Source organism: Fukomys damarensis, unplaced genomic scaffold (assembly GCF_012274545.1).
Source record: "Fukomys damarensis isolate Sample0158 unplaced genomic scaffold, DMR_v1.0_HiC HiC_scaffold_21, whole genome shotgun sequence".
Classification (NCBI taxonomy): Eukaryota; Metazoa; Chordata; class Mammalia; order Rodentia; family Bathyergidae; genus Fukomys; species Fukomys damarensis.
In genome coordinates, this window is record NW_022900933.1 from 8,155,414 (window position 1) to 8,182,796 (window position 27,383).

A 27,383-nucleotide genomic window follows, 5' to 3' on the forward strand; every position below is an offset into this window, starting at 1 on the left:
TTTGTTTTTTAAAAATTCATTTTTTTTTTTTTTTTTTTTTTTGAGGTATATTTGAGAAACATCTGGGGCCAGGGATTTAGCCCAGTGGTTCCGCCGCTTGTGCAGGCACAAGAACCCGAGTTCAATCCCCGGTACCAAAAAAACAAAACAAAACAAAACAAAAAAAAGAGAGAAACATCTGCTTGAGAGACCACTTTGGTCTCTGTAGAGTGTTCTCTCCTGATATTTTCTTCTGCTAGTATCTCACGATAAAATAGTGGAATTGCTTTGTAATTTTTTTTTATATTCTCATTTGAACCAAATTAAAAGTTATTCATGTTTTTTTTTCTGAGAGTACTTTTTAAAAATTATAAAGCCCATGCTCTTTGTAAAAAATTCAGTCCATAGGGGAATATATAAAATACAAAAATGAAAGTCATTTTGACTCCTCGTCCTCAGAAATAATCTCTGTGAGCAGTCAGGTCCTTGATTTAGAAACGGGAAGGCAACCATAGCTGGGCTGCTGTGTGTGCCTCTCTCTACCTAGGTACAGTCTGTCAGGACTCCTGGGCTCATGTTTTCTGTCCACTACTGAGATTGGTGAGCATTGTCAGGTGGAGGGAAAGGGCGATTTTGAGCCGACTTTAAATTCTGTGTTGAAGTAGGCATGAGAGTTTAAATACATCAAAGCTACTATTTCGGGTTTGACCTCATGAAGTGAATGTTGGTGGGCTAGTTCTCACACTTTGGTATTGTTGGTATCCACGCTGACCTGTCAGACTTATTAAAACAACAATAAAAACCCTCATGTGAGGAGAATTTCCTAATTCACAGTCGAGTATGAGTGGATATACGGTACTTGCCACGAAGACTGCTGCCAAAATATCCCTGTGCTGACTGGATGGTAGGGACTCCTGATCGTTTATCACAAACAGGGTGCATGCCAAACATGCAAAGGAAATTATAGGAAAGGGTCTTTCTAGTGAAGGATGGTGGTGTCCGCTGCTTTCAGATGTGGCTTGAGGAGGACTGATAGTGGGAGGGGTAGCAGGGACTGAGGCCTGAATGCCATTCATAATTGGCATTTTAGCTTATGCTTAAGGTGGATTCTAACTGCACTTATATTTTGGTATGTATGGTCTTTCTGTGGGGGGATTTCAGGGATCAAACTCAGGACCTTGTGCTTGCCAGGCAGGCACAGTGCCACTGAGCTACCTCCCTGGCCCTGGTCCTTTGACTATTAACCACAAGAGCCCTTACACTCAGAGTACACAATCACTTATTCCTTAGCCTGTTGTATTCAAGTGTGTGTTATGAAAAAGTTGATGTTTGGAAAAACAAAGTGCTGAAACAGTACTTAGAATTTCTATTTAATCACAGCGTGGTTGCTTGAGGGTATTGGAGATGGGTATTTTTTTAACACAACTCTGTAAATTTAAATTTTCAGAATGTTAAAGTTAAAGAATTAAATTACCAACCTGATTTTTTTGGTAGTTGGGCGTGTGAGATACGTTACCGTTTTTTAGAGGTAACTAAGTGCTCCATCCCCACTTTAAATCTCTAGTATTGGGGGTGGGCATGTTCTGTGGGCTGTGGAAGTCAGCAGATAGGGAGATCAGGATGGGGCACCGCATCCTGCCTGTTTGCACGATGGGGCAATACAGTGCTTTCAGATTAATGGAAAGAGGGAGACTCCTGAGGCTTAGAAGTTCTAAAGTAATAAAAGCTTCAGTATTCTGGTTTACAAAGACTGAAACTTAGAGCTTCGAATCAAATGAGCCCCAGCTTCTGCTTACAAGATGAGCAATTTGGGGTAAATCAACCACTGGTCATGTTTTTTCCATTCACAAAGTGAGGCTAATAAAAATTCCTATCTCAGTGTGGTTTGTGAGACTCAGTTGTATAATGTATGAAAAATGCTCTGTAAAATGTCAAGCACATTTTACTTGCTGGACAAATAAGCAAAAATAAAAAGCAAAATAAAACTTACCTACTTGTACATTTATTCATCAGAAACATCAAATGTCAACTAAATGTGAGGCAACATTTTAGAAGCTCAGAGTTCACCCTCATGACTAAGACCATGCCTTGATCTCAAGGACCTAAGGCAGCTGAGTCTAGTAATTACAACACCTGCCTTAAGTGCAGAGGCATACAGACCGCATCCCAGTTTGGATGCTACATTCTGTGTCACCCTACAGTGGCATGTGTAAGCTGTTTGGGTAGTGCAGAAGCTGGGCATCTGCCTTACCCTGGGGTCAGAAGGACTCAGAAGAGTAAGATGGACGTGGAAGAGGTTCTACGCCAAGGGAATAGCATGTGGGAAAGGAAGGTTTTCACTGTGGGGATGAAGGAAAAGGGGAAATCTTAATAGGTTTAAGCTTAGAACATTTTTTAATGATACTTTTGGTTTCATTTGTTTGAATTGTAATTAGATAAGGATATGAATTTTTAAGATTTTGGTTAGAAGTTTTTAAATTACTGGAGCCACAATTGAAACAATACAATTTTTTTTTTTTAATGTGTAAGATCTGCTGAAAGAAGGAAACTGGAAGATTCCTCTCATTATGGTAGAGAGAATAAGCTAAAGCCTTTGCCTTCCAGCTGCTCAAAATGTACTGAGGGAGACCAACACCCAGATAAAGTGTAGCCAGTTACTATTTGTGACAGACACTGCGCGCAACAGTAGCTAGGAAAGATATTGTCCTTTCTTAATGTGAGAATATTGAAGGCATAAATTGGTTAAACAACCCATTCAAGGTCATTCACCTAGGTGGCGGAGCTCAGGCATTCCGGTTAGTCCGCGCTGATGCCTACTCAATATTTCTGTTCTGATTATTACAGTAGAGGGCACATGTAAAATAAGGACGTAATACACAGAAATACAAAATATTGGAAGAGGAAGTTGTTACAGTACACTTAGGAGGAGGTAATAAGGGATTCTTAAATGATGCACGGGAGGTTCAAAAAACCAATCAGCATGAGTAAAACTTAAGAATAAAAAAATACATGTGTGTCAGGGATTTATCTCAGTGCTCTGCCACCTGCCTCACAATTGCAAGGTCCTGAATTAAATCCTCAATACAAAACAAAAAATCTATGAGGCTATGTGGGGTAAGGGAGGACTGGGGGTTGGCTAGCAAGTTCTGTGTTGTTTGAACATAAAGGTTGAAGTATGAAGTAGCCAAACCGGAGTAGCTGGGTGGGCAGAGAGGGCTTCACATGCTAACAAGTTACACCTTAGTTTGAGCATATATGAGAGGGAAACCATGACAAGAAAATGACAGGATCTCTTCCCCCATTAAAGTTTATTGGTACTTTTTAGGTATACAGTACAGTTACATTGATCATTGGGATCTTGTATCTTTACGTGATGTATCTTGGTTCTTATTTTTTTCCCCATACCTCTGCCCTCCACCCCCTCTACCCTTGGTAGGATCTTAGTTTTTGTTCTTTGTGCATCATCTAAGTGAAGGGCGGGTTAAAGGGAGCAGTTAAGGAGCTTGTTGTAATAACTTGGGATTGATAATAGAGGAAGAAATGAGACATTTGGGAAGTTCAAGTAGGAAACTTGGTAAGGCAAGTTGTTTATGAGGGAGAAGTTCCAGTGACACCCAGGTAACCTGAATGGTTTGTAGTGGTGGCAGCTGAGACAGAATGTAGAGGGAGGAACAGTTTTACTTGGGCCCCAGACAAGGTCTGAGAACAAAAAGAGTGAATACTTCGGTATAGACAGAAGTCCTAGAAAATGAACCCTGAGAGTACAAATGCCATGTGCAGAAAGGGACTTCCTGGTGAGGGCACTTTTAAAAGCTGAGAGGAGCCAGCTGTTTACACAGTGCTCTCTGGTGGTCACAGGGTTGTGAGGTCTCATTAGATTGAACATGAAAATGTAGCCGTCATCCTGGATTAACCATCTGTACTCTGGGAAGGAAAGAAAATATTCCAAAAGCCGTTAGGTTTTCTCTGCCTTCTGTGTGGATGAATTCACTCGTTCACTTCACAGAGCATAATGCAGTTGGGCTGCGAGTTACTTAGCAGTCTTAGCTAGCCTGTGCCCTGGAATGGAGCAAGAGAAGCAGGAATTGGATTGCCTGTCAACGAAGTTCCAGAAGTGGAACCTTTTCGTACTCACAGAGCACTTCCCCAGGTCCTCACAGAAAATTAAAGTGTTAGAGGTTGAGTTCAATGAGTCTGTCTAGTTTCACAGGCCATAAGAGACTGAAATGGTGGGCATGAGAGATTGGCACCCATTTTAGAAGTGACAACTGTTGTCTTGATAAGGAGACAGAAAAATAACCAGCCAACAGTTTTCAAAAGCATTACAGTCTGAGGACGTTTTCTGTTATTTTTAGTAGTATTATTATTGTTGTTATTGTCATTTTTGCAGTACTGGGGATTGAGCCCATGGCCTTCACACTGAGCTACACCCCCATCCCTTTCTAAGACAAGGTCTCACTAAGTTGCCCAAACTATTCTCAGACTTGTCCTCCTGCCTCAGCCTCTCAGAGTGCTGGGATCTTACAGGCATATGACATAAGCCCAGCCAAGGAAAAACAATCTCTTTAGATTTGACCAGCTCCAGCATTTCAGCACAACATAATTGATGTAGAGGGCAAAATAGACAGAGGGTGCTACGAATGAGAGCAGTAAGAATATATGAAGAGCCCGAAACAGGATTGAGGAGACCAGTGTTGAATCATGAGACCCATTAAAACTGTGTGACTGAGTACTTAACCTCTGAACACTTCAGTTTACTTTCTGGTCTATAAAACAGTGGGTTAAACTTTATAATTTCATAAAATTCTATACTATGTTTACAGCAATGACTTTATAAAAATTGGATCATGCTTTATTTAAAAGCATCTGTACAAGCTGGGCGTGGTGGCGCACGCCTATAATCCCAGCACTCAGGAGGCTGAGGCAGGAGGAACGCTGTGTTCAAGACCAGCCTGGTCTACACAGTGAGTTCCAGAGCAGTCTCAACTACATAGTGAGACCCTGTCTCAAAAAACCAAAAAAAAAAGGCATCTATACAAAGGTCCTTTGAAGAGTATGATTATCTGTATTTTATAGTTGAGAAAAGCAGAATTAGAGAAGTTTCCTCGTAGCTGCATAAGTGGTAGAAGTGGCATTCAAATCTAGTTGTGCCTGCTTCCCAGGCTGTTTTTTAATTCTTGATTTGACAAGCAAGTATTAAATGCCAAGTGTGTGGGAAGAGTGTGCTAAACACAGGGAACACAGAGACCAGTAAGCCTCACCCTGTCCTCGTGGGTTCAGTACAGTAGGCCGTACTGTACCACACTCCTCAAGTCGCAGTGCTGATGATGCAAGTGATACTGCAGCATTGTTGGCATTCACACAGCTGTATTATGGCTTTAAAAGAATCAGGGTGTGAGCACGAAACTGAGCCGCCATTTATAGCATTGTTTCTATGGAAATAATGTGTTTCAGGTTCCAAATAACTTAAAAATAAGTTTTGAAATACATATATGACCCAATTATAATTTCAGAACTTCCTGTACTAAGTACTGAATTTGGACCTTACAACCAGCCAGAATGCTTGATCTAAATAGTGAATAAAATTTTCTAAACTTGATCATGCCTGACATTTCAATGGCTTAAAGTAAAACCTTTTTTCTTTAGGAGGCTCTCTGGTTATTTCAGAAAGTTTCAAGGAGAAAACCTAACGGGTTTAATCACTTTATTGTTTGGACTGTATATCCAGGAAAATGACATTTAAAGAAAAAAATACTACCAACCTGCATTTGTTTTTTGAGTCACTGGGGATTGAACCTAGCCTTTCACATGCTAGGCAAGTGCTCTGCCACTGATTTATATCCCCAAGTCCTGATGGGATATTTTTATAGGTGGCAAAGTCTTCAAGACCATACTCAGTCTTGGTCAGTTTTTCATTGCTATAATCAAATACCCTAGGCCGAGTAGCATGCACATCTGCCTAGAATAGAGCCTGATATTATAGTAAGACTTAACAAGTGTGAGTCACATTAATAGTGCATAACCGTCACCATCAGTTTAATAAAGTAAGTCTTCATTTCCTTTCATTACATCTCCAGCCAAGCTGTTGTACAGATTCTTCAGTTATTTACATACATACCTGTACAGATACCTGAAATGTCTTTCCCTGTGCTTTCTGGTTTTTCAATCCTGTTCATTCAAGGCTTCACTAAGCTCCTACATCCCTAAAGCTTATTCTTCTGGGATAATTCATGCTTTTCATCTTCGGACTTTTTCTGTACTTTATTCAGTGTAATTTAGCACTTAATTTTTCTCAGATTGCATTTTGGTTTCAAATTTAATCCCTCATATATAATTAGCTTTCCTGTACACCATCTTTCTGCACCTCATTGCTTTATCCAGTGTTAGGAACATGGTGGCTGTTCAATGAATTGATACTCTAATTTTAAAATGAGGGAATCCTTTCATTACATTCTGGTTTTTAAAAAAGATAATCTAGAGCTGGGGATTTAGCTCAGCAGTTCAGTGGCCTGCCTTGCAAGCGCAAGGACCCAAGTTCAATCCCCGGTACCAAAAATACAAAACAAAACAAAAAAAAGATAATCTATAGTCCTCCAGTTAAATCCACGCACTCAGTCACATAAGACAAAGGGAATGAATGTATTTATAAGTTCAGTATCCTTTATCTAAACTGCTCTGGACCAGACGTGTTTCAGATTTCTAACAGTTTTCCTGGATTTTGGAATTTTTTTATCGTTTTTGTTGTATGTTGGCATTCAGAAAGTAGGATTTTGATTTTCAGATTAGAGATGCTCAGCCTGTCCTTGAATCCTCTTTGAGACTCAGAGGTAATATGGCCCCTTAACTTGGCATTTGACTAAGGCTGGAGCAAAAGAAACTTCCAGCAACACTTTTTCCAATTTAAGAGAGATGCCATGGGGGAAATTGTGTGAAATCTTGCCATGTCTGAGAAATGTGCTGAAACGGTTTATACAGAATAACTTAGGGAACACATCTGGTAAGTATGACTACATGGACGTGGAGATAAAACCACATTATACCTATTATTCAGATAGGAGCAATCACTTAAGCAGCAGCACTCTGTCCCTATAAACCTCTTATTAAAGACCCATGTGCAGTCCTGGTGAGTGTTCTCTGCAGAAGGCCACACTGCACAGCACCAAGGAAGTGGTTAGTGCTGTCTAGGTAGATAGGAGGCCTTGCTCTGTAGTCAGTCCCAGAACCTACTTTAACACAGTTAGCTATATTCTGATACATTGCTCAGGGCCCTAGTGGTTGCTTTCTTCTAGGAAATACTCCTCTAACCATTACAAATCTGACTGCCTAAATTAATATGCTTAATGTGTGTGGCAGCTGGTTTTGAACTTGAGGTGAGCTAATAAGCTTTTTCAAAGTAAAACATTCAAAATTCAGTGTAAAACTTTTGGCTCATCTAACTCATTTGTTTTTTTGTTTGTTTATTTGGTCCTGTGCCTTAGAGAAACGGTCTCCATGTAAAGGGTATTGTCTTTGAGTCACACTTGAAGGCTCTGCCCTTTGCCCCATCCCTTGACTTCCAGCTGTAATAAACATGTTCTTCTATGATGAAGCCAGCAACACAGACAGAAGCAATCCCAGATTTCAGTCACAAAAATGAGCATCCCAAATACAAGCAGACTTTTATTGTGAAAATTTCTTTACTGTAACATATAGGGCCAAGGATTTGGCTCAGTGGTTCTGCTGCCTGCCTCACAAGCACAAGAGCCAGAGTTCGATCCCCGGTACCAAAAAATGAAAAGAAACATAATTCATTGTGAAATTGCTTTATGGTAACATAAAATTCACTCTTTTTTGAGCATTACTAAGGATGCCAAAAAAAATGAAGAAAAGCAAACTGGAATTTGGGTGAAATTATTGTTTAGTAGAAAATGAGTGCAGTGCTGGATATGTACCTCGGTGGTAGAGTGTCTAGCATGTGTGAGGCGCTTTCAGTCCTCAGCACCCCTGCCCCAAATGAATGAATTATAAATTTCAGTGCAAAAATTATCTTCAAGAGATAAGCTAAAAGAAGTCACACGGGCATTTAGGTCTCTTTTCCCTTCTACTACTCCCACCTTTTTGTTTTTGTTTTGTTTTGTTTTTGAGAAAAGATCTCACTGTGTAGTCCAGGCTGGCCTTCAACTCACTAAGTAGCCGAGGCTAGCCTGAACTCATGATGATCCTCCTGTCTCAGCCTCCTGAGTGCTGGGATTTCTGGCATGGGTCACCATGCCTGCCTCAGGCATATTAAGTCTTAAAAGCTTTTGTTTTTTGTTTTGTTTCTTTTGTTGTTGTTGTTACTGGGGGATTGAGCTCAGGACCTTGTGCTTGTGAGGTAGATGGTGGCACCACTGAGCTAAATCCCCAGCCCTGTGTTTTTGTTTTGTTTTAAAACAGGGTCTTGCTTTGTAGGTCAGGCTGATCTCAAACTCTCAGGGATCCTCCTGCCCCAGCCTCCTGAGTGCTGGGATTATAGGTGTACAACATTACACCTGGCTGCACTTAGTGAGTTATTGCTGCTAAAAGTTGCTCTAGCTAAAATCAGTTTCACCCAGAATTTGGACAGGTGCATAGTAATGTTACTTTAACTGTAAAGGTAGGTCAACCTAGACAGTGGTGGTGAACCTATAGCTCATGGGCTGCAGTAGGCTGTTTGTATCATTGAAAGCTCTAAAAGGTTCATCATCACTGATCTGGAAGCTACTGCATATGGTTAGCATTGACTGTTACATGGCCCTTGTTCAACACCCAGCTCTGAAGAGCATCCACGTAGCAAAGCAGATAGCTTGTGGAAGTGGTAGGAGCCACACCCAGGGGCACCTGGAGCCCGCCTCTCCTTTACAGTGTGAGGTCTTCAACAGAGTGACCAGTTGACTGAGTACATGCTGAATGAAATCTCTAATCAAGAAAAACTAAATTCTCAATGATGTATCCTTGAAGTGATGGGATACTTGTGCTATTGACAGTGCTTAGTACTTACTTGGTGCCTAGTATTCCAAACGTACTCAATAAATAGTCATTGAATAAATGAATGTAATTTAATGGATTAGTGAGTATAGCTTCAGATGTGTCAGTATAATTGGTCTTCTAGGTAGTTGTATTAAATTGGGTTAATGGCCATAAAACTACGTCTATTTAGATAAGGGTTCTTGGAACCTTTAATCTCTTTATGTCATTATTTCAAGCATGGACTATTTAATACCTGAAAGTTACACAGATTACTGGCTTTCTAATGGACTCTTACATAAACTTATATTTACTTCCTGGTGCTTAAATAAGCATTACTGTTGCAGTAATTGTGACCATAAATTATTACAAGCCAAGCACTAAACATTTTACACATTGTCTCTGTGAGTTCTCATGTTTGATGTGTTATTATTACCCCCACCTTGACAGTCAGGGTCAACAAGGAAAAAAGCAAGTTGCAGAAGTGGCAAAGCCAGATTGGAGTCCAGGTCTGTCTGACCCAAGGCCTGTGCTCTTACTGTTCTGAACTGTCCTCAACAACATTCTATCCCTGCTTTCATATGCAACCTTATCCTCCAGACATTTGCTTTGAACAATTCATTATTAGAAGCTTTTTTTGGGGGGGTGCTTATTATTCTACCACTTTATTTTTTATTCAAGGTTTCTGAATCCTTCAAAAATTATTACAGGGGCTGGGGATTTAGCTCAGTGGCACTGTGCCTGCCTCACAAGTGCAAGGTCCTGAGTTTGATCCCTGGTACCGTACCCCAAGAAAATTATTACAGGCCTAGAAAACCCACCCTACTAAAAATTAGCTTGGGTCTACCTTTTTGTGTAATATTTTAGCTTCTGAATAAGGTAGTATTATTGTTTGATTTTGTTTTGCATAATTCTAATTGTAATACAATTTTCTATCTCCTTTTGATTCTACATCCTGAAACTATTTCCCACTTTGTTCTGTTGTTTTCACTCATAAATACAATTTTTAAAAGTCGGTGAATTTTGAAAGAGTGAATTCTAGAGAGTAGGTTTACCCTAGTTTACTATAAAATTCCCTTATTGCCAGGCACTAAAATTATAAGTAACACATCAGTGTTCTACTGCTTTTGTATTTTGGCACATGGTAAAACTGATTCCTCGTAGTTCGGGTAAAGCAATTTACAAATGTTGGAAATATTTTACCTACTTGAAACATTTGATTTGGCTTCCAGAAGGCACAGTTGTTGCTATTTTAAGAAGGTAGCAGATATAATTAAGTTCAGTAAAATTGTATAGAGAGGAACTGACTTTTCAGTAGAAGATAGATTCTAAAGCTTTATATATACAGATTACAATTTGAGGCTAAAATTGAATCTTATTTTGGCTTTGTGATAAGATTTCTAGTGTATTTCTTAATTATTTTTGCAGTTTTGGTGATTGAACCTTGGGCCTTTGCACTGAGCTCTCCCAGCTCTTTTTTTTTGAGACAGTTTCTTGTTAAGTTGTTGAATTACCCTGTCTGGGCTTAAATTTGTGATCTTCCCTCAGCCGCCAACCAAAATACTGGCCTACTGGCATGTGCTGCTGCAAACTTCTGGCGATTTTAATATTTCCCTCTCTTTATCTAACGTTGACTCCCTACACTAAAAATACAATGTCTACCCATGTTAAATTTAGAAAACTAGTTGCAGAATGGCATGTGTAGTATACTCTTCAGATTTAAAAGCACAACTATGTTCCTGGCATATACTAAGTACTCAGTATGCTGTCTATGTATGCAAGTAAACAGATGTGAAGGTATATAATCCAGAATATTTGGAGGGATTTCTTCTGGGAAGAGGTATGTAACCTGAGATGTTTTTAGTCTGTGTACTACTTGTGTTTTTGCAATAAGTATGTGTTACTTTTGCATACTTTTTTAAAAGAAAAGAAAAATTTACAATCTAAGTATAGGCACCTCATTCCCGAGTAAATTTATTGCTTCTTTATACCATAAAATGCATATTGAGCAATGACGAGGTTATTCTGACTCTACAGAATTAATTTAAGAAAAGGAGAAAACATTCACCATACCTGTTTGATGTAATGTCCACATGATTTAGTAAGGGGTTTTTTTAAAATAAAACTTTTTCTATGGAAAATTTCAAACATACATAAAAACAATTCTGCTTATCTTCAGTAGTTATAAACAGTCAATCTTATATCATCTATAGCACCCATATCCACCTCTTATTTTGAAGAATATCTCAAATATATAATTTTATCTATAAATATTTCCGTAAGCATATGAAGACTTTTCATAATCAAGTCACACTTTAGAAATGAGCAATAGTTCCTTAATGTTCTCTACAATCTAGTTATTAACTTTAGGTTGCTATTTTATTTCATTGCTGGGCCCAGGGATTTTGCTCAGTGGTTCTAACACCTGCCTTGCAAGTGCAAGGACTTGAGGTTTGATCCCCATTACAAAAACAATATATATATATATATATATATATATATGCACACACACACATATATATATACATATATATACACACATATATATACATATCCTTTAAATATTTTTAATTAATATCATTTTCCCCCTTAGAGTCATAATAAAACCACAGTTAAAGTTGTTGCTTGGGGTGCCTTTATTTAATATGAGAAACCTGGATAAATGAGTATCTTCTGTTTGGGGGGGTGAGTATAGGAATTGAACTCAGGATCTTGTGTTTGCCCGGCAGGCACAGTACTGCTGAGCTACATCCCCAACTCCATCTTTTAAGTTTTAATAAACGAATCAGGTATATATTACTGAGCTTTACTATATTAACAGTGGAAAGCTGTTGATAATCTTGATTGCAAAGTTAACACAAGTCAAAAGTCATGATAAAAATTAGTGTTTTTCTAGTGCTTTTTTAATCTTCTCTGACTTGAATATTTGTTTTCCATAGGTCTCTACTAGAAGATGGCAAAGCCCAGCCATAGCAGCTATGTCCTGCAGCAGCTAAACAACCAAAGAGAATGGGGTTTCCTCTGTGACTGTTGCATTGCAATTGATGACATTTACTTCCAAGCACACAAAGCTGTTCTAGCTGCCTGCAGCTCTTATTTTAGAATGTTTTTCATGAACCATCAGCATAGTACTGCACAACTGAATCTCAGCAACATGAAAATCAGTGCTGAGTGTTTTGATCTCATTCTGCAGTTTATGTATTTAGGAAAAATCATGACAGCTCCCTCCAGTTTTGAGCAGTTTAAAGTGGCAATGAACTACCTACAGCTGTACAATGTTCCTGACTGCTTAGAAGACATACAAGATGCAGACTGTTCTAGTTCAAAATGTTCCTCTTCTGCTTCTAGCAAACAGAATACCAAAATGATATTTGGAGTAAGAATGTATGAAGACACCGTGGCTAGAAATGGCAGTGAAGCCAACAGGTGGTGTGCAGAGCCAAGTTCAACAGTAAACACACCTCATAATAGAGAGCCAGATGAAGAATCTTTACAATTAAGTAATTTTCCTGAACCACTATTTGATGTATGCAAAAAAAGTTCTGTGTCCAAATTATCTGCTCCAAAAGAAAGGGTGTCACGACGCTTTGGACGGAGTTTTACTTGTGACAGCTGTGGATTTGGCTTTAGCTGTGAAAAATTATTAGATGAACATGTACTGACCTGTACTAATAGACATTCATACCAAAACACAAGATCTTACCACCGAATAGTAGATATTCGAGATGCAAAAGACAGTAACATCAAAGCTGAATTTGGTGAAAAGGATTCATCTAAAACATTTTCTGCACAGGCAGACAAATACAGAGGAGACACAAGCCAGGCTCCTGATGATTCTGCTTCAACCACTGGAAGCAGAAAAAGCACAGTGGAGTCTGAACTAGCTGGTGAAGAAAAAAGCAGGGCTGCAGAGAGGAAGAGAATCATCATTAAGATGGAGCCTGAAGATATTCCTACAGATGAGCTTAAAGATTTTAATATTATTAAAGTTACTGACAAAGACTGCAACGAATCCACTGATAACGATGAATTAGAAGATGAACCCGAAGAGCCATTTTACAGATACTATGTTGAAGAAGATGTTGGCATTAAAAAAAGTGGTAGGAAAACTCTAAAACCTCGGATGTCAATAAATTCTGATGAAAGAGGTACTTTAGAAAATCTGAGGCCCCCTAACAACAGCAGTCCGGTACAGGAGGATAGTGAAAATGCCTCTTGTGAGCTGTGTGGACTCACAATAACAGAGGAGGACCTGTCTTCTCATTACCTAGCCAAACACATCGAGAACATCTGTGCATGCGGTAAATGTGGACAGATCCTTGTCAAGGGTCGACAGCTTCAGGAACACGCACAGAGGTGTGGAGAGCCCCAAGATCTGACAATGAATGGGCTGGGAAATACCGAGGAGAAGATGGACATGGAAGAAAACCCTGATGAACAGTCTGAAATAAGAGATATGTTTGTTGAAATGCTGGATGATTTTAGGGACAGTCATTACCAAATAAACAGTATCCAAAAAAAGCAGTTATTTAAACATTCTGCCTGTCCTTTTCGATGTCCTAATTGTGGCCAGCGTTTTGAAACTGAAAATTTAGTGGTTGAACATATGTCTAGCTGCCTAGATCAAGATATGTTTAAGAGTGCCATGATGGAAGAAAACGAAAGAGATCACAGGCGAAAGCATTTCTGTAATCTGTGTGGGAAAGGATTTTATCAGCGGTGTCATTTAAGAGAACACTATACTGTTCATACTAAGGAAAAACAGTTTGTTTGTCAGACATGTGGGAAGCAGTTTTTAAGAGAACGTCAGTTGCGTCTGCACAATGATATGCACAAAGGCATGGCCAGGTATGTCTGTTCCATTTGTGATCAAGGAAACTTCAGAAAACATGACCATGTACGGCATATGATTTCTCATTTATCTGCCGGTGAGACTATATGCCAGGTCTGCTTTCAGATATTCCCAAATAATGAACAGTTGGAGCAGCACATGGATGTTCATCTGTATACGTGTGGGATATGTGGAGCAAAATTTAATTTGAGGAAAGATATGAGATCACATTATAATGCCAAGCATTTGAAAAGAACCTAAGAGATTTTCTACTGTATTAATGTCTAGTTGATAGTGAACAAAACACCAAAGCAAAAAGGATATGAGCTATTTAGAAATCAATTTTATAAGATGAATTGTTGGAAAAAATTTCAAAGCCCTTTTATCTTTAATATTTTTATTTAGGACTTAAGTACACTTTAGGTGTTAAATGTTTATCATTTTTGTTGTTTCTTAATAGCATTCTTTGTTTCTAGTTTTCTTTAAAATTAATTTTAAATGTAGACAATAAGTTGCTGTTACCCCTTCAATGACTATTAAACTTTAGTTTTTTATCAATAAGGTGATGACTTCACTATTTCTATGTGGTTTTTTGTTTGTTTTTTGGTTTTTTTCTTAAGGTTATCCTGTGAAATCATAAGTCAGCAGCATTGGCTATTCCTGTTTAAAGTTTGACCTTTTTGTTTTTAAATTATTATTTGAAATTATCCTGTTCAGGTTTAGCTTTTTTATTTTTTTTTTGTCTTTTTTCAGTTAGTTGAACAGTGGATTAGCTACTGCTTATTTTCCCTCATATTCTTAACTCATTCTTAAATTGACAAACTTATAGGCAAGTTAGTTTCACTGAATGTAACCTATAAGGTTGACATGGACTCAAACTTGGCCTAAAACGATTGATGGACCTGAGGAAATTCCTATAAATGAACATTTCCCACAATTGATAAAATATTATCATTTAATAATCACATTTAAAACTTATATTAAGTGTAAATCCCAATGACTTTCCCTCACTTGTGAAGTTGGTGGGGATAAGCCATTTTGTTCTGTGATATTAAATTTAACTATGATAGTTAATAAAAGACATTCATTAAAAATATTTTAATTTAAAATAGTCTGATTTCTAAAGTGTTTATCAATTATTTTGTTTATAAATAGATTTTAATAGCTCTCTAGGAATATCTAAAGGAAAGTGATTTTCACCATTAAAATTACATACTTTTGGTACTTCGAGATTTGAGAAAGCTGCCATGTATATTGATAAATCTAATCAATTATAAATCTGGTTCTATAAAAGTAGAGTGCACAAAAATGTGTTGTGTCTTATACTAAGATTTGGAGAAAGTGTGTTGTGGCAAATTGCAATTTATCATGCTTTATTTCTGTAAAGGATACGAAATTTGAGGATTATCTAGTAACAAATGGAAACAGTTTATCATTTTTCAGTTAAAGTAGTATTGTTAGTCGTTATTGACATAGGGTCTACATCAATTACCTGTGAATTAAAACACTGGCAAAACTGACCCATCAATAAATAAATATACTGAATAGAATGCCTTTTAATGTGAATTACTTGTAATGTAACACCGTTCTCATAATGAAAAGGATTTTAACTAACCTATATTTAAAAATACAGTTTTGTGATTACAAACAGTAATAGCATCGCTCTTTTTGTTCATAGATTTTAAGATATGCAAATCATATATTTGTATATAATTTGCATAAAAGAACAAGTTACCAAGGGAATTGAGAGACATATTGGCTAGTACTAATTTAGTTGAAAGCATCAGAGCACAGTGTGAGCACAGAGATTTGTAGAGATACACTTAAATGTTAAGGAAGGATAGGAATAGCAAAGGAGCAGGTGAAGAATTCAAGTAATGGGAAGCAGAGTGGCATAAAAAGGTAAATTAAAAATCAGGAATTTTTAAAGCCACGTAACAGCAGAAGAAAGGGAAAAGTGATTCATCTGAGACTTGGATACAGTATATCAAGTACTAAATCTGAAATGCAATTTAAAATGAAATATAATATGTATGTATAGTACTTCCTGAAACCTGTTAAACAGTTTATCTAACAAACCCAGAGACCAGTATAAAGTAGCATAAAGAGATAAATAAAATTTCCAGACTATACAGCATCTTGGCATAATTTTGGGATCACTTTTTTCTACCCTCATCAAAGTTTCTGTTGCAATGGCTTTCCTACCATTAAAGAAAAGGGCTTTTTCTAAATACTGTCGCTCTTCGAAGAAAGGATTATCTATTGTATTAGGAAGGTGGGTTTAATTTAGTGTTTGGACATGTAATAACAACCAACAATTAGCAAGGAAATAAACAATTTGTAATTGCACATGACTGAGAGGTTTATGTTTTACAAAGCCACACTTCATGAGTTTTCTCCCTTGTTTCATATCACACGGGACACACCTTTTTTGCTTTGGAATTAGATACCGGGCAGCATAGACTTCTTCAAATGGAATAGACAGTTTTCTTTATCAAGGCAAAATTCATTTAAAGGCTACTTGGCTTCTAAAATTGGCAGGGTGGGAGTGAGTGAAAAATATCCCTCTCGAGCTCAGTTTGTCTCACCTTCCTCTCCTGGGGTTGAGTGGCTGAGCTCTAACCTTTGCTATTGCTTTGTGGCCTCTAGACTGAAGAGAATGAATAAGGACTGGAAGTTGTCTGCTGTCCCTTTTTTACAATACTGGGAAGGAAGCAAACGCAGTGCTTTGACATGGTAGGCAAGTGCTCTACCACTGAGCCACATCCCCAGCCTTCCCTTTTCTAAATAGCAAGAAGTCCTGGTGGAACAGAGTCGGCGCCTAACAATTTTGCTGCCAATTACAGTGCAACTTGGATGGTCTATAATTTTTAGTAAATAGGAATAAAAAGAATTGTAGAGATTTATAAAGCACAATGAAGAGTATATTAGGGCTCAGAAATTTGTCGTAATTTTTCATAGTTTTAAAGTTAAAACACTCAAATGACCCATGTGAGTAAAATAGTATGAGGCAAATCTTTAATTACTAAAAATTAACAGTTTGAGGGCTGGGAATTTAGCTCAGTGGTGCTGTCACCTGCCTTGCAAGCACAAGGACCCGAGTTCAATCCCCGGTACCAAAAAATAAAAACTAACAGTTTGAGTATGGACAAAAAAGAAAGGACTCCAGAGGAATTATTATAATTATTTTGGTACGGGGGATCGAACTCAGGTCCTTGTGCTTGCAAGGCAGGTGGCAGAACCACTGAGCTAAATCCCCAGCCCTCAGAGGAATTATTTATAAAACTAAAACAATACGGACAGTTTACTAGGGCAGTTAGAAGAATACTAATTAAAAGGAAAAATTACAGGCTTTAAGCTATTTTACTGTAGTTAAAAGCAAAAATATGAACAAAGTATAAAAACTGAATGAAAATAAAGTACTTTTTAAAAAATCTTTAAAAGTTTTTTGAGACAGGGTCTCACTATGTAGTTGAGACTGACCTGGAACTCACTATGTAGCCCAGGCTGGTCTTGAACTCACAGCGATCCTCCTGCCTCAGCCTCCCAAGTGCTGGGATTACAGGCGTGCACTACCACACCCGGCTTTATTATTTTTATTAATGTGTAGATCCTCAATCTAAATTATTTAATATCATTCCCAAGAGGCAAGGGGGCAGAACCTCTGATCTAAATCCCCAGCATGCCTAAATACTTAATCACTTTTATATTCTAAAAAGTGGGAAGAGAGGCTGGTGGTGGTTGGCAACTTTGTGGTTAAACAATATTCTATCACTTAAGAAACTTACATATTTAATAGATCTCTGGAAACTAAAGAACCAATGTAACAGTTGTAATATTTAAATTAAGTATAAAACTTGTCATTGTTAAAAAAAAAAAACCTAAATCAATACCAAAAGAAAACAAAAAACCCTGAGTGTATATGTGTACCTGTAGTTGAGAATAAAGAAATACCCTGTATATCTCATTTTAACTGGGTTTATCATGAATTAAAATTTACAACTTTCTTTTTGCCATTAATCTTTGATCAGTTCCTTAACTTTTCCTCACCACCTCTTCCTCCTTTGTAAGAAACGATTCTCTGGGCCTGGGATTTAGCTCAGTGGCACCATGCCTGCCTGGAAAGCGCAAGGTCCTGGGTTCAATCCCCAATACCAAAAAATAAAGAGGCTTCCCAGAGATAAAATGCCAGCATGAAGAATTTGTTGGATTAGAGTACCAAAAAGCTTAGGGGAATGTGTCCTTGTAGTTTTTCCTATGTCCTTGGTACCTAAGATGCAGTAAATTGTAAGCGAGGGGTGGATTCCAGGAACGCATTAGGTTAAGAATCTGAAGCTACATCCCAGATTTGGGAACCCAAGACCGTCTGTACTAGGGCTCTCACTTAGCAATCCCAGCATCCATTTATTTGGCACTGTACATTCAAGTACTTGACATACATCGTTTTAATTCACCTTCACAGCCTTTGAGGTAAGTATAATACTAATTTTCCTGATAAGAGACGGAGGTTTAGAGGGTTTGAGTATTTTTCCTAAAATCACACAAACTATATTAGACCTGGAATTTGAACCTGGGCCACTAACTTAGCCAGCATCCCTGTACTTACTAAGTTACATGTTCCCTCTGCAGAGAAGGAAAGGTCTTTTCAGCATAGGAACACATGATAAAAGGTCCTTTGAAGCCGTCCTCTTTGTTCATCTGTTATCTGCAGTGCCTGATAAGATAGGGGATACCTAATGTGAGGCTGTTCGTGGCAAACAAAACTTTATTTGAATAAGTCATTCAGAATAATGTTTTAGAAGTAAATATTAAATGCTGATAATGTATTTTGACTTTCCAGCACTTGAAATTAGAACATTTAGTGGTATTGTCAGCCATTTTTCAGGTTTATAGTAAGTGCTCAATTAAAAATTTCTTTGAATTCAACTTCCGTATTTCTGTGGCTTTTCCCCTTTTATTTTCCCTATTGTCCTTTGTGTTTTAATCTCATCAATCTCCATTTCTTTTTATTGGTTATAGACTGATAAGTTGAACTCTGATGATTTGAAAGTAAATGTTCTCGAGAAAAAGAAAGGTGATAGAATAACCAGTTTCCTTTTTGCTTTAACAGATAATGTGGATAAGAAATTCATCATTTCTTTGGCCAATAAACAAAACACTCCAGCCATAACTATACTATGATTGTTTTAAGTTGTATAAAGCAATCTAAGTTTGCTTTTAGATTTTTCTAGAAACATGTAGTTTAAGAAAATTGCTTTTAGGTTAATTTACACATAGCCTTATTCATAAAAGATAATTCAGAAAATGATAGCTGCATAACTAACCTAGCAACAACCTTTAAAAGAAGTTATGTAATGGTGTAAGAAACAATCTCCAATCTAATGTGATTTTAATTTTTTTTTCTCTTCCTCTCTTCTGTTCTGGAAATTGTACCTAATGCCTTGACCATGCTAGGCAAGAGCTGCATCACTGAGCTATATCACCAGCCTTTTTTGAGACAGGATCTCATTAAGTTGCCAAAGGGGCTTCAAATGTGGAATCTTCCTGCCTCAGCCCCCCTCCCAAGTAGCTGGGGTGACAGGTGTCACTACACACCTGGCTTGATTCTAACTTTCACTTATTACCTGATTCTTTACAATAGCTTCTATCGTACCATGCTAAACCTACTACTTTAATGATTTGGCTAGTATCTGTCAAATGTTTTTCAACTGAAAATAGAATGGAACGGGGAAGGTTCTGTGAAGTGTCTATGTAATTACATACTTTTTTTTTGGTACATGGGACTGAACTAGGGACCTTGTGCTTACAAGGCAGGCAACAGCACCACTGAGCTAAACCTCCAGCTATGTAATTTTAAGGTTTGTTTGTTTTTGTTTTTGTTTTTTTGGTACCAGGGATCACACTCAGGACCTTGTGCTTGCAAGGCAGACATGCTGCCACTGGTCTAAATCCCTAGCCCTATATAATTATTTAAACAACCCACTTTTCACTGCTTTCTGTCAAGCTCAAGGACATGCTACTTGGTAACATATAGGTATATTCTGACCAAAACCAGATGAAATTTCAGTTTAAATCCTATTTAAGTTGTTCCCTTATATTCGAGAGAACATTAAAATCAATTAATTGTGACAGACTCATTCTCCTTTCTATCAAAATCCACATAAATTACTAAGCATCAGGGAGCCACTACAATTTCTCATTATCTGAACTCAATTTGCTAAGAAAAAAAAATGGTATGAGCTGAGTGTGGTGGTACATGCTTGTAATACCAGTACTCAGGAGGCTGAGGCAGGAGGATCGCCACAAGTTCAAGGTCAGCCTGGGCTACATAATGAGCTCAAGGCCAGCCTACATTACAAAGCAAGATTCTGCCTTAAAAAAAAAAAAAAAAAGAGGAAGATTACAAGTCCATACTGGGCTCTAAATCAAATGTATCAATGTACTAGTCATCATTGTACTAAGAAATCATATGAGAAAGCTGCCTAGAACCAAAAAGATGAGCACCCCACCCCCACCCCCCATGTTATACTAAGAAATCATAGGAAAGGCTAGAGACAAAAGATGACAAATTAAAAATACATTTCAATGCCAGGAATTTTGTTGCTGTTGTTTGAGACAGGGTCTCACTATGTTGTTGAGATTGACCTGGAACTCACTATGTAGACCAGGCTGGTCTTGAACACTCACAGTGATCCTGCAGCCTCAGCCTCCCAAATACTGGGATTACACGCATACATCACCACGCCTGGCTCAGGAATGTTAATTTTATGAGACAATTTGCATAATATTCAGTACCTATTTGAGAGGAAGAGTTAAGTATACATTCTATAAAGCCCCCACTTAAGCTATAAAGTTAAATTTTCATTCTACCTAAACCAATAGAATCAGTTAAGCTCAGTTTTTGATGAAAGAATTCTAATACACAAGTTGTGAAAGTCACATTTTCATTTTTGATACAGCTGATAGGAGAAAAACATTTTAAGAAACTTTTTAAAAAAAATAAGGATCATTATGTCAAAACATTGCTTCAGTGAATATAAATCTAACCCAGAATCTCTGGCTGTCTAGGGCAGGAGAATTATAAACTAGGAATTTGAAGGAAGATGCCTCTTTTTTTCATTTGTGGAGTATACAACACCTAATATTTGAAAGAAATGTTAGCTTACTGGCTGAAGACTAAAAAGAACAGGAACTTTTACATTTGTTACATCTGTTTTGGTCAGAAATTTGCCATTAAATACTTTACAGAACTATTATTTGAAAGGACAAACATTAACCTCTTCCTCCCTGCTCTATATGTGTGACCTCCAATCTTTTTTTAATGTTACATATTTATGTGCCCAACCATTCTAGTTCAGGTCATGCAAGAGTATAAAAAGAAAAGGCAGCTAAAGAATTATATTAGTAATAATATGTTTGGAAGCACAATGAGTTACACTTGAGAAGTAATTAAATTTAAATTCTAGGCACTTTTGCTTTTCTTCTGTCTGGACTGGTGGCAAAAGCTAAGAAATTCTGACCTAAAAATGATATTTAATCTCATAGAGCAGTTAACATGTAATACTATTTTTCTTGAGTTTTGTTTTTTTCTGTGTGGCAGTGGTGAAATAGGGCCTTCTAAACCTCTGGAGAAGTGACAGATCTGAATTTGGAGAGGACATGGGGAAGAATCACTCTTCAACAGATAATCTATAAGTGCAGACCCAAGAATATCAGATCTGAAGTGACACCATCTTTTCTGTCTTCCTGACAAACTTCATCAACCCCAAAAGTTCCAGTTGCAAAGATCCAAGAAAGCTCAATAATTATCACTTTGGAATCACCTTGTCATAATAAAATTTATTCATGGTGACTTCTAGCATTTGTGAAAAACTTACTAAAGAAATGTAACTGTAAAACTCATGAAATCAGCTATGCTAAATGAAACTTTCTATGCTAATTATCTTCAAGAGTCCCTTCTAAAATAAAAGGGCTTGCCAGGCTTCTGTAAATATATATTATGAAATGCACATTACCTATTATGAAATGCATATTACTTATTATGAAATTAGGCAATTTTAAGAAGTTACATCCAAAAATCTGTGATTAGTCTAAAAACAATGGTACAGGGAAAAAAAACTTAAGGCCAGTATTTTAACAAGATCGTCTAGTTATTGACTGATGTAACATTTGCCCTCCTTCCTTTCTGTGACTATACCACTCACGTTTGACTTCATATTAAAGAAGGTCCTTTTTAAGACTGTTGGAAGGAAAAGCAAAGTAGTATTATTTTGTTAGTGGTAAGTTTTCACAAATCACAGACATGAGTTTCTTCTGAACCTAGTAATATAACCTAGTAAGGCAGAATTTTTGTTAAACATTTATTCTCAATATACATATACAGCCTCACTCTCACTCTCAGCTTCAAATTTCAGGATAAAACTAAACTAAGTGTTGAAACTTTGATGGTTGGCATGGTTTAAAACCTCTTATGGAGGAACTGAATATTTTGTGTCTTAACCTGGTTACAAATGCTTTGCCGCATGCACACATGTACATATTTCTTAAGGATGTGACATGGTCATATTATTTCCTTATTGTGAATATACTTGTAATTTTACCTTTGGTTAACTATGTACCAAATTCCCTATTATTTTGTCTTTTGTGCAATATCAAGATGTTATATACTTTTAGAAATGTTTTATTTTTATGCTTATTTCTGCATATGTTTTACTAAGGCATTTCACAAAAAGATCTAACATAAAGTGTACTTAATAGTATATACAGAAAGTCAGTCACTTAAAAACCCTACCTGTAAAGTTGGAGGGTAACTTGAATATTCATTCTAATAATTAGACTAGCTGAAACTCAGAGAAAGTTCATTACAATGGAATAACAGATATGGGGAAAAGGAGAGAAATTCAATTAAGAGTTCAAATACATATGAAAGTGCTTTAAGATATAAGTTTAACAAAGTCTTAGAGTCTAGAAAATACTAGATAATGTCTTTTGGGAACAAGAAGCATTTAGAATTGAAAGCTAAAGAAAAAAAAAAAAGAAAAGAAACAAAAGACACATTACCAGTAATTAAAGCTGCCAGATAAATATAGAAATGACTCAAAAAGTAATTTTTGATTGATGAATTTTTTATTGAAAGAAATTTACTAAAGAAAAATGGCTTAAATTTTGACTGTCTTAACTGCAAGTGTAATGAACTACAATAATTTCACAATAATTATAAATGGTATAGATGCACTCAATGATGTTATTTTCTGTATATTAGTATAAAATTGAATTTTTGGATTACATGCTTTGGTTACATTTTTAAATCCATTGCTTTTACTTAATAAAAAGTCCTCTATGTTCAGAAGTTAAATTGTCTGTATATTACTTTTATTTATACTGTATTATTTTCAACCTGGCTCTTAAAAAAATAGTCTAAAATGTTATCAACTCCTTCCATCCTCGACTACTACAATAACTGAGTAAGTGACACAGCTAATCATGGCCTTCCTGCATAGTTAAGAAGTGCACCAAGAAAATTAGCTAAAATTCTTATAACCAAATCCTGACTTTTTTCCCATATAGAAGAATGATTACACAAATACTACATTATCATGGAAAATACAGATGACAACAAATTGGTTTCCTCGTAAAAAGAAATAATTATTTATAAAAATCCACGAATACAGTATTTAGTTTTTTCAGAGGGTTCTGTTCTCAAAATAAACCATTTTCTATTCAGAGAAATAAGTTCATTACCAGTATAATTCATTTTGTTTTTCACTAAGGAATTGTGTAAATATTAGAATAATGGCATGTGTAGTCTGCCTCTCCATGTACAGGAACACCTCGCTCCATCCAGGAGTTCCAGACTATTCCACAGGATCTGCCCTTAAGGTTAGCACTCAGAACTGAAGTAGGCACAGGTTGTCTGCCATTGTCACAGATTCACTTCCCTTCCATACAGGCTTCTTCCAGGCTCAGGTCTCCTAGCCTTCCATGACAGATGAAATAACTGCTGTCCCAGCTTGCTATGTACTACAGTTTTACTGTGAGTTTTTTAATTCAGAGAAACAAATGCTGATTTTTTTCATACAGTGATAAAATATTTTGAAACATCTTAGTATTTATAATCTGGCAAATAGATTTCACTTGTTGAAAAATCAGTATTTTTATACAACAGGACTAATGAACTCTGTTTCAACTGAACATTAATAATTATTTTAAAAATCAACTAAAAGTACAGTGAGGAAGTAAAAATTACTGATTGAAAAATTTAAGACAGGGCTCTTTCAAATAATTGTAAAATGGCAGTACTTATAGAGGATTTCGTTTGTTGTTTTTTGAGACAGGGTCTCACCATACAGTTCAGGCTGGACTTGAACTCGTAATTCTGCCTCAGCCTCACAAGTGCTGAGATCAAAGGTGTGCGATACCATGCCTGGTCTATGAAGATCTTGAATGTACTCATTACTTGAACTCGTTTGCTGAAAGGTGCTCAAATTACTGGCTGTTACTATCCTACCTTCTCTTCATGTTACCATTACATCCTCAAAACAATTAACAACCCTTGTGAAGATTGTGCCCAGATGGTGACTGAGAGGATTCCAGGATTCCTTTCCTAGTAATTCTGTGAAATTTAATCTTGTTTGGTTAGTCTCTCCGGGGAAGGCCTGATACATACATGGTTTTAGATTTCCCTCATCTTATTCACCTTTGTATCTCTGCTCCAGATATTTTCAGATGTGAATTTCTTTCAACTTTTTATTGGTGCAGTGACAGCACAGAAAACTAAGAGGTAGTGAAGGTTCTTCCTCCTATCAGAAGAAAAATGAAGTTACTATTTGTGAACTTTTATTTAATGTACTTCAAGTCATTTTTAATAACTACCGAGAGGACTGGGGATGTAAATGTAGAGTGTGTTCTGTGCACACTTGAGGCCTTTGGTTAGATCTCCAGCATGAAAAAACTCTATTATATCCCCCAAATGTTGAGCTGGTGAATTACTAATGTGTTCTGAAAACTCTTGTGTGTTGGGATTTATAGGAGTGTTTGATGTATGGTAAAGCACTTGTTTTTTCCTACCATTTAATCTGTGTGAAACCTCATTCTTTGGATTTTAAATTTTATTTGTTTATTTTGAGACAGGGTCTCACTGTGTAGTGCAGACTTCCCTGGAACTCACTATGTAGCCCAGGCTGTTCTCAAACTCACAGAGATCCTCCTGCCTCAGCCTCCCCAGTGCTGGGAAAAAATATTTTTAAAACATTCCAGAGTTTATAACCTAGCAAACAGATTTCCCTTGTTGAAAATCAGTATTAATTTCAATGTAAGTGATGGGACTAGTGACAATGTTACTGAACATTGTCATTTTAAAAGACTATAGGCCAGGGATTTAGCTCAGGAGTTCCACCGCCTGCCTTGCAAGCACAAGGACCCGAGTCTGATCCCCAGTACCAAAAAAAAAATCTTGGAAACAATTTCTATAGCTGCATAATGGTTTATGATATACATGTACTACGTATAATCATTCTCTTATTGTTGGATTTTTTTTGTTAACATTAATATTACTTGCATTTTCTATTATTTCCTTAAGGTGAGTCCCACCAAGAGTAATATTTTGCTTTGTTTTGTTGGTACCGGGGATCAAACTTGGGTCCTCACACTTGCAAGGCAGTCGACGGAACCACTGAGCTAAATCTCCAGCCCTTACCAAGACTAATATTAAGGGTCTGATCATATTTAAAGAGAAGAGAAAATATTGCCTTCCAAAAGGACTGTATTACTTGATATTCTCACAGGTAGGGATCATTTGTTTTATTGCACTATTGAATGGCATGGATGAATATTATTTGATCATAAATTTTCTTATTTGGTCATTTTAATAAGTTGTTTTTTTAATGAATTCTGAGCCAGAATTATAAAAAATAAGATTTTAGAAATTAATGCAAATAAGGGATATATAAAAATTCCAAGAGTAATCAGTATGTGCTAATGTTGTATTTTGTGTGCTAATGTTCTACTACAGAAATTTCTTTCCTATAAAATCAAAATGCAGATACTGTATTTGAAAAGTTCCAGACGCCACGAAGACAACACCCATTTACCAAGTGAAAAGAGAGAGCAGAAAAAAAATATGTATGGATAATGAAAATGCAGGTATAGTTCCTGTCATTTCAGAAAGCTGTGTTAACGATGAGTATGATAAGTGAGAATTCAAGATTCGTTAGCAAATAACTGCACAAGGTAGGACATAGTTAATTCTCAAAGGAACTTCTCTTTTGAAGCTCTAATTTTAGTGTTTGTGCGAGAGAACTTTGGCCTGCTCGCTCTTCTTGGTGTCTTACTCTAAGTGTGTAAAGGCTGACTGAGTACAAGAGACACAAAGAACTGGTGCTTCTCACAGTTCTTTCAGGTATAGCTGGACCCCTATTGCAAACCGTTATCATCTCAAGGAATTAATGAGTAACAATTCCATTTTAAAGAGTTACAAAACAAAAACAACAAAAAACATATATGACAAGAATTTCCAAGAAAAAAAAAATCAAGAGATCAGTTTTACGAATTATGTCAGCTTCCATGAGAATTGTTTTGTTTGGGGCTGGAAATGTAGCCCCGTGGCAGAGCCTGCCTGGCAAGCAGAGGCCGAGTTCCATTCCCGGTACCAAAAAACAAAAAGATGTTTTGTTCTGTCCTTGTTTTCAAATGTTACCCAATTCAAATCTTTTTTGTTCCATGCTTCCCAGACAGAATTTGCGGTAAAAGCCAACATTATATAACCACTGAGAGTAATAAATTAATAACAAGTGTGTTTTTAAAAACGAGGTTACATACATGACTAGATAAAATCTTCGATATTCACCGATTACATAATTCTCTCACCATCACCTTTTGGACACAGGTAGCTTCCTCCCTAGCGCTGTCTCCAATAACTTTTATGTAGTCCACACACATATTTAGCCCACTTCAAGGGATGGTTCTTCCCTCCCACAGCCTCAGGAGAAAACCCTGGGCGCAAAAAGCTCCTGAATATACCCTGCCCACCCATAGAGAATATCTTGTCCTGAACTCTTGTCTTGACTTTCTAGGGTCGCTAATTTACACAAAATTCAAATACTGCCATCATCTTTGCCCACACTACAATGTGTGTAAGAATGTCTTTTTCTAGCTAGGTGTGGAGGCTGAGGCAGGAGGATCACAAATTTGAGCTCAGCCTGGGCAAGCAGCGATTTTGGAAAACCCTGTCTCAAAAATGTAAAAGGTTGGGCTAGCTCAGATTTCCATGCCCAACAGTGGGTGTCGTGGGAGTGGGTTCGCCTTTGAGGCCCTCTGGGCCCCCAAGTTTCAGGCGGCCACACCCACCCCGCCCTGAGGCTCCAGTCCCGGCTCAGCCTCGCTTCTCTGGAAATGTCGTACCCTCCGCCAGTCCTTGTTTTTCTCCTCACCTGTAAACCCGGCAGCGGTAACTTCTCGGCTCGCCCCTCCGGTGAAGACACAAGTCAGTGTCCTCAGCAGCCCAGCAATAGGTCTCCTTCCCACCGCCCGACCTTGCTCCAGTGCCCCGAGCGCCGCCGCGGAGGCCGCTCCCGGGCAGAACGCGACCTCCGACCCCGCGAGCAGGGCGGGA

At 37.3% G+C, this 27,383-nt stretch overlaps 1 protein-coding gene across 2 annotated transcripts in view; it reads left to right on the forward strand.

The window, feature by feature from the left end:
• Zbtb1 (zinc finger and BTB domain containing 1) overlaps positions 1–23,001 on the forward strand; it is a 23,699-nt gene extending 698 nt beyond the window's left edge. The window contains exons 1-2 of one of the 2 annotated variants that reach the window (XM_010603024.3): positions 11,501–13,791; positions 21,375–23,001. In XM_010603024.3, coding sequence (XP_010601326.1) covers positions 11,897–13,791; positions 21,375–21,411 — 1,932 coding nt within the window. In that variant the 5' untranslated portion in view covers positions 11,501–11,896 and the 3' untranslated portion in view covers positions 21,412–23,001. Of the gene's footprint in view, positions 1–11,500; positions 14,198–21,374 lie in introns of those variants that run through there. The other variant, XM_010603023.3, reaches the window with a different exon arrangement.
• Positions 23,002–27,383: the final 4,382 nt, after the last annotated feature.